Below are 13,872 nucleotides of genomic sequence, written 5' to 3' on the forward strand. Positions count from 1 at the left end.
ATCATTGACTTCCTAATAGGAGATCCCCTTACCAGAAAAACCTCTAATCTTTTATCCAAGCTGTAACAAATGTTTCATTTAGAAGGGATTAATTTAAATGAGCTCATTTTCCTTTAATACTTTCCCAATAACAATATTAAAAAGTCCCTAGTTCCATTGATAATTATCTAGAGTGCTGATTATTCTGTGTAATGGCTTTAATCAGGGAAATATCTGTCAATGCACCCACCCCGGCCTTAGTCTATCACAGGACACAGAAACAAGATCCTTAGTGTAAACAAGAAGAGACTGTATGTTCTCTGAAACTTTTCCCCCTATCACTGCTTGGGGGAGAGTGAGAGAGAGAGACTGCAAGGAGAGTAAGTGAGGGAGCAAAGAAAGGGAAGGAAGCTTGCTTTGTATTCTGCTGAAGGTGGCAGTCAGAAAGAGAACATACAGCAATCACTGTGGTTTGAGTGCTATTTAGGAGACAATATACGCTCACTTTTATTAACTCTATTGCTGTGTGAAAGAGAAATGACATCTGGCTGCTGGTTCTACATATTCCTGATTTTTGGAACAAATTGTAAGTACACCTAACATTTTTATATTATTTAGTACTTTGCAAAACAGATATGTGATAAACTTCAATAGCAGATTTTTAAAATAAATATGCATATGATTCTGCACTTTAGTTTAACAATCCTTTGTGACAGCTCATGTTCTTTGATGGATTTCTGGCATTATAATATACCGTAATTTACTATCAGTCTAGCTAGCTGCAAACAGGGCTAGAATTGTATCAGCTGTTTTTGCACTTATTCTTTTGATGGTTTATATTAACAGGAATTAGACAGAATGAAATTCAAAAATAAATGACAGTGTTTAAGTATTGAAGGAAGGGGTTTGGGTTTGTAATGAATGTCTCCAGCGGTATGTCTTTACTTGCTGTAAATACTTAATGGAGACTCCTGTAACATAAAGGTTAATTTCAAAAGTCCAATGTAATCCATATTTTAGATATCGTTAGTTTCTTAGCTTAATGTACTATACAGTGTTAGCACTCAAACAGTAATAAAAATGTTCAAAGGCAAATCTCTGTTTAGACATCCATAATTCTCACTCATCATATTCAACATTGTCAACAGCCTTCCATGAAAAGATCAAAATGGATTTTAATTTCAGTGTTTCCTTGAAATGCTAATAATTTTATGATGGTTTTTCAGCTGACCTTCTGTGATCTCTGTGTCACACTTTGTTTTTAATGGCTGTTTTTTCATTTCATTTGAATATTCTATTTTAAACTGCTGCACACCCACCCACTTGGGCAAAGCTGCCCCCATAGAATTACAACTTTTATGTGACCTTATTCACGTCTTTAGAAATAATTGGAAATAGAAAAAGTTTCTTAGGGACATTACACTATTTTATAAATCCAAAGGGTGTGTGAGCCCTCTGAATTAACAACTGGTTCTCTCCTTGCCATAAGAAAACACTGTAAAACCGGTAGTAAGAATGTGTACTGTACTATTTGAATATGTTTTTCTATTTATTGATCAAGATATTAGATTTTCTTCTTAGTTTCTCCATTCCTTAATAAATACATATTTCTTATATAAAATTTGAACTACTATTGAATTCTATAGTCACTGAAACTAAATTTAAATATTTTGTAAACAAAATGATTTAGCAAAATGCTTGACGTACTAAAATGTCATAATCACGTAAGGTTAGATTCTGCCACCTTCACTTATATTTAGCTGTGCTTTACTCCTCATGCTGTTCCATTTAAATCAATCCTTTCTGCAGATAGTGTGACCACTTAGGGGTAAGATACTACTCAATATGCTAAGCTCCCATTGACTTCAGTGGGAGTTTAGGGTATGTAAGAAATGAATTGCAATATAGACCTTTTGTGATGTCATTCCTGGGGTTATATAGCCTGGGGATCTAAAGTCCATTGATGTCAATGGAAAAACTCCTGTTGCCTGCAGCTTGCTTTGGATCAAGCCCTTACAGACTGCTTGCTTGCTTGGCATTCACCTTGTCCCATTAGCCAGTGTCACTCGTGAAGACCCATATAGCACCTGTGATTGACACAACTTTTGCAAACCAGCAGTCAGGCCTATTGATCTTGGTTTGAGATCAGAGTTTTCATTCTTCTAGGTGGACTGTCTTCCATGGCTGACGAGCCCCACCTGCCCAGAAAGAGGCACACGGAGGTGAAGTGACTTGCCCAAGGCCGTCCAGTAGTTCAGTGGTACAGCTAGGAGTAGAATCCAGGTCTCCTAAGTCAAACACCTGTTTCCACTGGACAACGCCATGTCTCCTCAGGCCCTTACAGATTATATCATCATAATATCTGAGCTTTAGGTATGCAAGAAATTCAGTATTGATCTCATGTGATATCATTCCTGGAGGGATACAGACCATAATTGTATATAATGTGATCTTGACTAGTCTATGAGCAAAGTCTGATTTAATAAAATCTTCTTATATGGTCAGTCACCCAATAAGTTTAGTTTAAAAATTAAAAAATAAAATAGACTTCAAATTATTGTTCCACATTATTGTTTTAAGCTCAAAACAACAAGGAAGAAATTAAAAAAAATATACACAAGACATGTCTATGCAAATTATTGTTTAAATTATTTCTGCTATCAGTTAAAATATATTTACTTCTAAAGTGAACATTTTCTAATTGATATTACAATACATTAAAAAGTACAGCTATACAAGTGCAAATCAGGACAGTTTATATGATTACAAGTCTTATAGTAGTATAATTAGCCTTGAAAGGGTTAGATTGAAATTGCCAAATGTTGATTTCACCATACACGTACAAACCCACTAAAGAATATTTCCATCAGTAATACCGGAAATTTACAAATAGACAAAGTAAACTGCTGCTTAAGAACTTAGAGTTTGATGTAAGGATATTTACTTTGTATATTTTGACATGTGATGTTAACAACTGGTGTTTTAATAGTTATAAAGCTTTAATGTTTTGAATCTGACTGTCTGCTGTCATTAAAAATTTCTGACCTACCCCCTTAATTTCCTGTAACTGAAAATTTAAATAAAAAAAAATCTAAAAAAAAGTCAATATTATCCATCAAAATTATATAAAAAATAGAATTCTGTCAAACCTAACTATAATGTCAATTAACTTGAGGCATTTATTGACTCACAGTAGGTAACATATGAAGAGTTGTTATAGCCATGTTGGTCCCAGGATATTAGAGAGAAAAGGTGGGTGAGGTAATATCTCTGTTTGGACCAACTTCTATTGGTGAGAGACAAGCTTCAAAGTTGGTCCATTAAAAGATATTACCTCACCCTCCTTGTCTTTTTAATGTGTACCATAGTAACATCATTTTAGTTACAAGGAAGATCATATGGCCCATCTATGTTTATTAATCCACCTATATTGTTTTGGTCCTCTGTAATGTTTTTCCCCTCTAAGTGTCTACAATTTTAATATACTTTCTCCCCTGCCCCCACAAACAAACACACACACACACAGTTGCAGCCTCTGTTTTGCAAATGAATTACTCTGTATATTAAATTTCTCCCAAACTTATTTTAACTTTCAGTATTTTCTTAATTTTACTTTGTTCATTTAGAGTCTGTTTAGTCACTGTCTGGACCACCAGATAGTAAGAGTAAGTGCAGGTATTTCATGCTCTGTGTGTATAAAAACATCTTCTGTATTTTCCACGGTATGCATCCGATGAAGTGAGCTGTAACTCACGAAAGCTTATGCTCAAATAAATTGGTTAGTCTTTAAGGTGCCACAAGTACTCCTTTTCTTTTTTTTAAAAAAAGAAAGGCACTATAGTAGCTCGAAAGGTGTGACAAGGAGAAGATGACTTATCTTTTACTGTTGTTGTAACCCTGGTTCTTTCCATGCACTCTCCATCCCAGTGGTTCCCAAACTGGGGTTCATGAAATGTTACAGGGGATTCTCGGGGAGGGAAAATTCCCTAATGGTGGACAGAGCTCTCCATAGGGACCCCGGGCGGCATGGGGCCAGCAGCCCGGAGCCTTGGGGATTTCCAAGAGCTAATCAGATCAAAGCAAGCATATCTATCACACTAAGGAGATTTAAACTTCAAGACTCTTTATATGAAACATTTCATTAGAAATTCTGTTTCATAAGGCAGAGATAATATAGCATGTTCTAAAGCAAAAGAAATTATCCAACATTATTTTAAGCTGCTTTGCATTATTCTTTCATCTGTATCCTTTATTCTGAGTTTTTGTTACACATTGAGCCAAATCCTACTTCTATGAAAGTCAGTGGCAAAATTTCCCTTTAGGAAGCAGGACCATTGTACTACATATTGGGGCTTTGCCAAATTAAAAGATAGGCATCAGATCTCTGATGATGTGCCATGTGTCCACTTTGAACTGCATTGCTTGCAGTTTCTGGCCAAAGAACTGATGTCTCTGGCCATGGACCAAGGAGAATCCTCTGGTGGTATGGATCCAGCATACAGATGGGTTAATTAGAGACCAAATTATCTGTAGTAGAGTTGACTGTCAAAATAATGTTATTGTGTGAGAGAGAGACTTCATTTTGCACACGACTGTTGACATTTGCTGGCCTGGTGAAAATTGTCCTCCCAAATTGAAGTATTAGTGAGCAGTGACAAAAAGGAAGTGCATCTGATTAAAAATGCATTCTAAGGCGGAACACAAAAGTAAACTTGGGGCAAACGCCATACTTATCTACAATATACGTGAAGGCAATTGAACACAATGCAAAGGTTTCCCACACAGGAGGTGGTGCAGCAGCATTCAATAAAAGCAACCATTCACTTTCAGTACAAATTGCAAAGAAATACCAAATCAGAATACATATGCTCATGGACATATGCTCTGGTGGAGGACTATATGCTCTGATGCAGAAAGAGTTGTTTTTGAGCCACTTGATCAATTTGCAAAACAAGGCTCTACAACAGATAGGTTTGTGACACTGGAAAAAAATGAACAAAGGTGAATTTTATGTTGGAGCTTCTAATGAATATGCTCAAGAATATTTATAAATAGTGAAAGCAAAGAGCTGCAGGAAAAGAAGTTTGAAGTATGTCTGATTCAAGTACCACCCATTACTGAAACAAAACTTGACATTCAAACGAGTACAGGATTACTCAGTGCTACGGATGGAGAAAGCATAATACTAGAGAGATGGCCAACAGAAAAAGCCCAGGCACCACCAAATAATAAAACATAATGGTACTATAGAGGTGAAATTGTTACATATGATGGGATTCTGAACAAAGGCCACCTTGTCATAATACTACACAATGTGAGATCAGAAATTCTAAGTATAATTCACAGTGCTCGTATGGATGTTGAGAAGGGCCTAAAGTCAAAGAACAGCCCAGAATGTAGGAGAAGCCAGCCGTGCAGGGACAAAATATCTTAGAGATATGAAGACTTAATGCATCCCCAAGGATTATGGTGGTGTAGAGTTCCTCAGATCATTAAAACAGCTTCCCTGGTGCAACCTGTTACAACTACCTACTCTGCCCTGAGTTAATGTCGCTACTGATGTAGCTGCCCCATTGGAGCAGGGGTGGATCAAGCCCCATAAATGAACAACACTCAAAAATTATTTTCTTTTGTCCTATTCTGGGTTCCAGAATTTATTTTCACCTGAATTACTTAGTGCATTTTTAAAGGCAAAAAGCAGGAAGAGATTACTCTAATTGCAACTCCATAGATATAGTCATTAAAGTTAATAAATGAAGTTCCAATGTTAGGAGGGCTATTTATTAAACCACTAGTGGAACAAAAAGATCCAGCACACTTTCACTGCTAAAACAGCCATAAATTAAAGTTTTATAAAAGTAAATATCCTTGGACAGTTTATCTGGAAATATATAGGGTTGACTCTATCCTGTCCTTCATCAAAGATCATGCAGGGTGTTACTTTCAGATTATGTTTTCTGTTTCTTTGAATAGTTGTTTTAACCAAAGAGTGCTGGATCTTCTTGTTGGTTTAGTAAAGGAACAAGTCCGTGACACCTTGAAAAGATTGTTGCCTTGTCTTGTTCAGTGGAAAGAAGCAGAATGCTCTAGAGGAGATCAAGAGCGTATATGTAGGCATATGTGAAAGATTGAACTAAAGGACATTCACCACCAGCTGTCATTGCTATGAACAAATAGACAGATCCACCCCATATATGAAAATTTATTCTTATTCTTTAGCCCTTTTTTGTCCACATGGGTTTTGTGACTTTCAGAAACCTCTGTGACATTTTCCACTTCAGCCCCTATGCGACAGCGGAACCTGGAACCATCAGGCAATGGGGGGACCCCGGAGCTCTGAGCCACTGGAGCTGTGGCAGGGGCCCTGGAGCATGCTGGACACCCTCCCACACAGCGGGGGCAGGCTCTCTTCTCCCACACTTTGGCTTCAGTCAGTCCTCCTCACCCCATTATTTTTAGTAAAAGTCACAGACAGGTCACAGGCTTCCATGAAGTTTTGTTTATTTCCTGTGACCTGACCGTGACTTTTACTGAAAATAACAGTGACAAAATCTTAACCTTACTCATAAGCATGAATTTGTTTGATTATTTATAGTTAAGGCTATGTTTATGGCATGGAATCTGTGACTTCCAGAGACCTCCATGACATTCTCTGCTTCAGCCCTGGGGCTGCGGAACTCTGGAGCTGGCAGCCAGCGGGGCCCTGGCAGGGTTCCAGCGACAGGCGACAGCAGCGATGACAGGTGACAGACTCCTGAGGGTGACAGACTCCACAGGGTTCCGGCAACAGCTTGGGGGGGGGGGGGGGAGGAAACACCTTGGGCAAGTGGCTGGGGGTGTCCCGTTTTCTCTTTAGGAAATATGGCCACCCTGAAGCTCCCAGCTGCCACGGGCAGAGGGGGAAACCCCACAGGTCCCAGCCACCATGGTGGCAGGGGAAACCATGGAGCCGCAGCAGCAAAAGTCACAGACAGGTGACAGCTTCCATGAATTTTGGTTATTGCCCGTGACCTGTCCATGACTTTTACTAAAAATAACCATGACAAAATCTTAGCCTTATTTATAGTTGATCAACACTTGATCAACAACCATTGCTGGAAAAATATCTAATTTGTGACAAGGACACGAGAGGAAGAACAGCAGTTGATCCTTATCTGCACATTTTATTTATGAATGTTCATAACAAGTTCTCCTTCAAATTATTAGGAGTCCGGTGGTACCTTAAAGACTATCATATTTATTTGGGCATAAGCTTTCATGGTAAAAAACACCACTTCTTCAGATGCATCTTTTTTTCACTCCATGCATCTGAAGAAGTGGGTATTTTTTACCCACGAAAGCTCATGCCCAAATAAATCTGTTAGTCTTTAAGGTGCCACTGGACTCCTTGTTGTTTATGTGGATACAGACTACACGGCTACCCCTCTAATACTTGGCTTCAAATTATTGATCTTCAGAAAGAAAAGGAGTACTTGTGGCACCTTAGAAACTAACCAATTTATCTGAGCATAAGCTTTCGTGAGCTACAGCTCACTTCATGTGATGAAGTGAGCTGTAGCTCACGAAAGCTTATGCTCAAATAAATTCAAATAAATTGGTTAGTCTCTAAGGTGCCCCAAGTACTCCTTTTCTTTTTGCGAATACAGACTAACACGGCTGTTACTCTGAAACTTGATCTTCAGAGTTCACTATTCAAGCTGGGTGATTGGCCGCTAAGTTACGTGGTTTCTGTTTCCTGAAGAATGGAGGAAGAGTGCCTGAAGAGAGTATTGGTGCACTGACTCCTCTCTTAGTGCATGTCTACACTGCAATTAAAGGTGCAATTGTAGCTCAAGTAGGCATAGCTCTAGTTGGTGGGGCTAAAAAGCAAGTGAAGACCCAGCAGCATGGACTGTGGTATGGGTTAGCAACACAACTATGTATCTGGGGTCCTGGACAGGCTTGTACAACCTGTGCTGGGGCCTGTGCACCCATGTCTTCACTGCTATCATTAGCCGTGCTAGCTAGATTAATGCTAGCATGGATATACTTCACCTGAGCTGCAATCACACCTTCAACTGCAGCGTAGACGTACTCTAAGAGAGAAGTCGGTGCCCCAGTGATCTCTTCAGGCACTCTTCCAGTTTGTAATCTTTAGGTCTTTCATCAGGGACAGAAATATATACCCTGGCTACTGTGACTAAAGATAGCTGTAAAAAAACATGGCAACACAGACTCTCACCGGCAAATATTCACCTTGCTAGCCCATGCTGCAGTCCATGCTGCTACATCTTCACTTCTGTTTTTAGCCATGCTAGCTAGATTAACACTAGTATGGGTGTGCCTACATGAGCTACAATCACACCTTTGACTGCAGTGTAGACATACCATGAGGTAGAATGGGGAGGGACTTTTGGAAGAGGCACACCATAAGAGTGACCTGTGAAGTATTTCCTGTCCTCTTGTACAAGAAAGAGCACTATATTTGGCTATATATGTGAACCTCATTGGCCTTTACAACATCCTCTGGCAAGGAGTTCCACAGACTGACTGTGCATTGTGTGAAGAAATACTTCCTTTTGTTTGTTTTAAACCTGCTGCCTATTAAATTCATTTGGTGACCCCTAGTTCTTGTGTTATGAGAAGTAGTAAATAGCACTTCCTTATTTACTTTTTCCACACCAATCATGATTTTATAGACCTCTATCATATCCCCCCTTAGTCATCTCTTTTCCAAGTTGAAAAGTCCCAGGCCTATTAATTTCTCCTCATATGGCAGCCGTTCCATACTCCTAATCATTTTTGTTGCCCTTTGCTGAACATTTTCCAATTCCAAATGATCTTTTTTGAGATGGGGCGACCACATCTGCACTCAGTATTCAAGATGTGGATGTACCATCGATTAATATAGAGTCAATATGATATTTTCTGTCTTCTTATCTATCTCTTTCTTAATGATTCCCAACATTGTGTTTACTTTTTTGACTGCTGCTGCACATTGACTGGATGTTTTCAGAAAACTATCCATGACTCCAAGATCTCTTTCTTGAGTGGTAACAGTTAATTTAGACCCCATCATTTTATATGTATAATTGGGATTACGTTTTCCGATGTGCATTACTTTGCATTTATCAACACTGAATTTCATATGCCATTTTGTTGCCCAGTCATCCAGTTTTTGAAATTCTTTTGTAGCTCTTTGCAGTCTGCCTGGAACTTCACTATCTTGAGCAATTTTGTATCATCTACAAATTTTGCCACCTCACTGTTTACCCCTTTTTCCAGATCATTTATGAATATATTGAATAGAACTGGTCCCAGTACAGACCCCTGGGGACACCACTATTTACCTCTCTCCCTTCTGAAAACTATTTATTCCTACCCTTTGTTTCCTATCTTTTAACCAGTTACCAATCCATTAGAGGACCTTCCCTCTTATCCCGTGACAGCTTTGCTTAAGAGTCTTTGGTGAGGGATCTTGTCAAAGGCTTTCTGAAAATCTAAGTATACTATATCCACTGGATCCCTCTTGTCCATATGCTTGTTGACCCTCTCAAAGAATTTTAGTAGATTGGTAAGGCATGATTTCCCTTTACAAAAACCATGTTGACTCTTCCCCCAACAAATTATGTTCATCTATGTGTCTGACAATTTTGTTCTTTACTATAGTTTCAACCAGTTTGCCTGGTACTGAAGTCAGGCTAACCAGCATGTAATTGCCGGGATTACCTCTGGAGCCCTTTTTAAAAATTGGTGTCACATTAGCTGTCCTCCAGTCATTTCGTACAGAAGCTGATTTAAATGATAGGTTACAGACTACAGTTAGTAGTCGTGCAATTTCACATCTGAGTTCCTTCAGAACTCTTGGGTGAATACCATCTGGTCCTGGTGACTTATTACTGTGTAGTTTATCAATTTGTCCCAAAACCTCCTCTAATGATGCCCCAATCTGCGACAGTTCCTCCGGTTTGCCACCTAAAAAGAATGGCTCAGGTTTGGGAGTCTCCTTCACATCCTCAGCTGTGAAGACCGATGCAAAGAATTCATTTAGTTTCTCCTCAATGGCCTTATTGTCCTTGAGTGCTCCTTTAGCACCTTGATCATCCAGTGGCCACACTGGTTGTTTAGCAGGCTTCCTGCTTCTGATGTACTTAAAAAAAAAATTGCTATTACTTTTTGAATCTTTGGCTAGCTATTCTTCAAATTCTTTTTTTGGTTTTCCTAATTATATTTTTACATTTCGCTTGCCAGGGTTTATGCTCCGTTCAATTTTCCTCACTAGGATTTAACTTTCACTTTTTAAAGGATGCCATTTTGCCTCTCACTGCTTCTTTTACTTTGTTGTTTAGCCATGGTAGCACGTTTTTGGTTCTCTAACTACATTTTTTAATTTGGGGTATACATTTGAGCCTCTATTATGATGTCTTTAAAAAGTTTCCATGAGCTTGCAGGGCTTTCACTGTGGCACCGTACCTTTTAATTTCTGTTTAACTAACCTCCTCATTTTTGTGTAGTTCCCCTTTCTGAAATTAAATGCTACAATGCTGGGCTGCTGTAGTGTTTTCCCCACCACAGGGATGTTAAATTTAATTATATTATGGTCACTATTACCAAACAGTCCAGCTATATTCACCTCTTGGACCAGATCCTGTGCTCCACTTAGGACTAAATCAAGAATTACCTCTCCTCTTATGGGTTCCATGACTAGCTGCTCTAAGAAGCAGTTATTTACATGGACCTTTCCATGTAAAAGGGGTAAACCTTTTGTGACTCTAACCCCCACCTCAACTTTATTGGAAAAGGACTGCCCCTGCTCCTGGCAGAAAAATTGTCAATGGAAATGATTTTTTTCATTTACATAAAAATTAAAATTTTCAGGTTATTAAATAGTTTTTAAAAAATTCAGTGAAAACCCAAAAATGTTTTTAATTGTGGAGAAAATTTCCATCTAGTCAAGAAAACAAATATCTGTCAACAAAGCCTTGAAAATTTTCACCCGGCTTGTCACACCCCGATTACATAGTGTCAGAAGAAAGCAAAAATCAAGCAAACGTTGCTAAAATACATGTCTTACTGCACATCTTAAAGTTGTATTGCTACTTCTGGGAAACATTCGTTTAAAGCAACAGCAAAGTGTTTAACTAGTAGAGTAGAAAGTCAGGTACTAAAAAAAATTACAGAAATTATTTTCCCACAGGAACTGATGAAGTTAAAATGAATATTGGCCAAGAACATTTTGGTTTAAAAATAATTTTAATAGCTTAACACAGTGACATTCTATTTGAACAAATTAGTACATTGTTGGGAAGACAACGTTTATTAAATACAAGCTCTATGCCAAGGCTTGAGAGGCACCTCTTCTGAATGCAAAGGTTAGCATCCTGGCACATTTTTAATACAGTGAACATAGTTTTTTGTTCATTTTAAGGAATTCAAAGCCTTACTAGTTCAATTGTGGAGACTTTGCAGATGGGAAGTTACTGGTGTTGCATATTTAACTTTAAGCAAGTCTGTTGCTTAGGTTTTTGTTTAACAATGTCCAATATTTTTATAACTTATTACTAATAATAAATTGTATAATATGGCATCACTTACACATTTGGGTGCCTATATTTGGAGTTTCACTCAATAAAAAAAATACATAGTTGTGCTTATTTCAATGCATAAAGCTGTATACATATGATAACTTCAGATAAATGCATTTATTGGGCTTGATTCTGAACCCACTTATATTGTTGTAAATCAGGAATAACTCCCCTGAAGTCAATAGTTAAACTACTGTAAAATGGATGAATTTAGAATAAGGGCCATCTTGTTGATTATGTCCAATCAACACTTAAGACATATTTTTTTAAATGTGCCACAATGCAGCTATCAAAATAAATCAAACCTGTGCTTTTTTATTTCAGTTTCATGTCATATGTTCAATTTGCAAAGAACACTTAAAAAACTTCATTACCTGTAAATGATAATGTAACTATGTAATTAAGCAATCAAACATATACAAGATGTGAATTATGGCTTAAGTAATTCACAGCTAGTGTCTTGTCTGGAACAAATCTAAAAACTAAGCAGGACCTGTGCTGCCTGGCCTGAATTACTATATTTCAGTTTAAACGGCAGACCAGAGCTATTCACTATCCAAATCACCAGCTGCTCTCAACTACATAAACCTGATACTAGAGCTGTGTGAGCTATTCACACCAAAAAAAATTTAACTTTTTTTTCTGTTCCCATGTTGTCTGAACAGATCATGCTGTCCATGTTTATTGGTTAAAATTGTTCAGTTATTGTTTTTTTCTCTTGTTTGACTCTTGTTTTGACTCTTCTGTGAACTGCCCACAAACTCTTCATTTTGAGTATTGCTTTGGGTATTGGATGTTTGTAATTGGAAAGCTGAGCTGTTCTGATTAGACATAAAAGTAACTGTGACAGGGTTTTATCTGAGCCTTCATTGGACCCTGACCCTGCCTCAGTTTCCCCTCCCAGCAGACTCTCTTGCTGACCCCTGGTGATTCTCCAGCTCCTGGCATTTCTATCTTCTGCTCTTAGATACACAGATTCTCATGCTTCCAACTCTTCATTAGCCATCAACTATGACACCATGAATTTGTTTTGAAATTTGAATGATTTGTGAATAATTTGTTGCACTATTTGCTCAGGTCTTGTTGTTAATCTTAGGAACTGGGAGAGACTGTTTTCAGCATTGTCATGAATAATGGCCTCTCACCTCAAAAATTCCCCAGTCGATCACTGACAAGCCTGTCATCAGCAAAGTATTGCAGGCTGTTGCAAGGTCACAACATTCATTTGAATCCTTTGTATGTTCAACAGCTATTGCCACTTGTACTTACAGTGTTGAAAAAGCTGTAAAGGCTTTTCCAGTACCACCACCCTGCTTCTCTCCTCACTCATCAGATAGTTCATGTTTTTCAGAAAGGCCCCTTTATGGAACTAGCAGCTGGGTTTTCTCAAGCCTCTGCACTTTCAAAAGGGCTGCCACTTTCAAAAGCTAGACCGCTAGTTTGGAAGAAAGAACATGATCTGCTGGCTTTCAGCCTAATGCCAATAGGATTTGAGGTTCATTTTGAATTCATTCATTTAGTTCAATGAGGTTGAGATTTATTTGTTAAAAATATGAGAATTAAAAACCTTTTCCCTACTACTTTGTTGTTCCTTTATATGAGTATAATAATGTGCTTGAAGCTGATGTGGTATTGAATACCAAGCAGTGAATCACACTGTTTGGATGAATTTCACTGCTCAGGACTCTTGGCATTTAGTCAGCTTGTGCTGTTTTTGTAGCCTATGTTTGAATTCATATTCATTTGCTTTAGAGAAATGACACAAAGCCATGTGAATTTACCACTCCTATAGTGCATGAGAGAGAGAAGATGGACGTAACGAAACCAAACATGAAACATCTCCTAACCTTACTTTGACATGGAGCACTAGGCTGTAAGCAGAATAAAGCCCAAGTAATGTCTTGCAAAAGTAGTGAAAGAGTTGCATCTTTTTAGTTCAACAGCTAAACATATGTTAGTTCTCTCAGGTACACTCTTCACGTGCCTTGCCCATGCATTCTCTCATTCCATTTTCTCCTCTTTAAATGGGAGTAATACAAATAGGAGCATGGGAAAGTGTGGCAAAAACAGGCTTGCACCCCAGGGATTTTGCATCCATTGCATGAGGCAAACCAAGCAACTAGCTGTCTCTGAATAAGAAAAGCACAAGCTGCCTCCTCTCTGTCCCTGTGCTAAATTTGCCCCATCATCCAGAGTTCAGCAGGAAAAGGGTTAGCTGTCTCCCTCCATCCAGCTAGAGCAATGGTTCTTAACCTGTGTCCCAGTCAGCACACAGCTGCGGCCCATGTGACATCCTCAGGTCCATACAGGTAGTATGTGTTATGTGGGC

At 38.4% G+C, this 13,872-nt stretch overlaps 1 protein-coding gene across 1 annotated transcript in view; it reads left to right on the top strand.

Annotated features, from left to right (window-relative positions):
• The first annotated feature begins 260 nt into the window (after positions 1–260).
• The window catches only part of RXFP1 (relaxin family peptide receptor 1), an 86,302-nt gene continuing 72,690 nt past the window's right edge, over positions 261–13,872 (top strand). Inside the window, exon 1 of the mRNA XM_074951059.1 lies at positions 261–565. Coding sequence (XP_074807160.1) covers positions 517–565 — 49 coding nt within the window. The 5' untranslated portion in view covers positions 261–516. The remainder of the gene's footprint in view (positions 566–13,872) is intronic.

This window comes from Natator depressus, chromosome 4 (genome assembly GCF_965152275.1).
Source record: "Natator depressus isolate rNatDep1 chromosome 4, rNatDep2.hap1, whole genome shotgun sequence".
NCBI classification, from domain to species: domain Eukaryota; kingdom Metazoa; phylum Chordata; order Testudines; family Cheloniidae; genus Natator; species Natator depressus.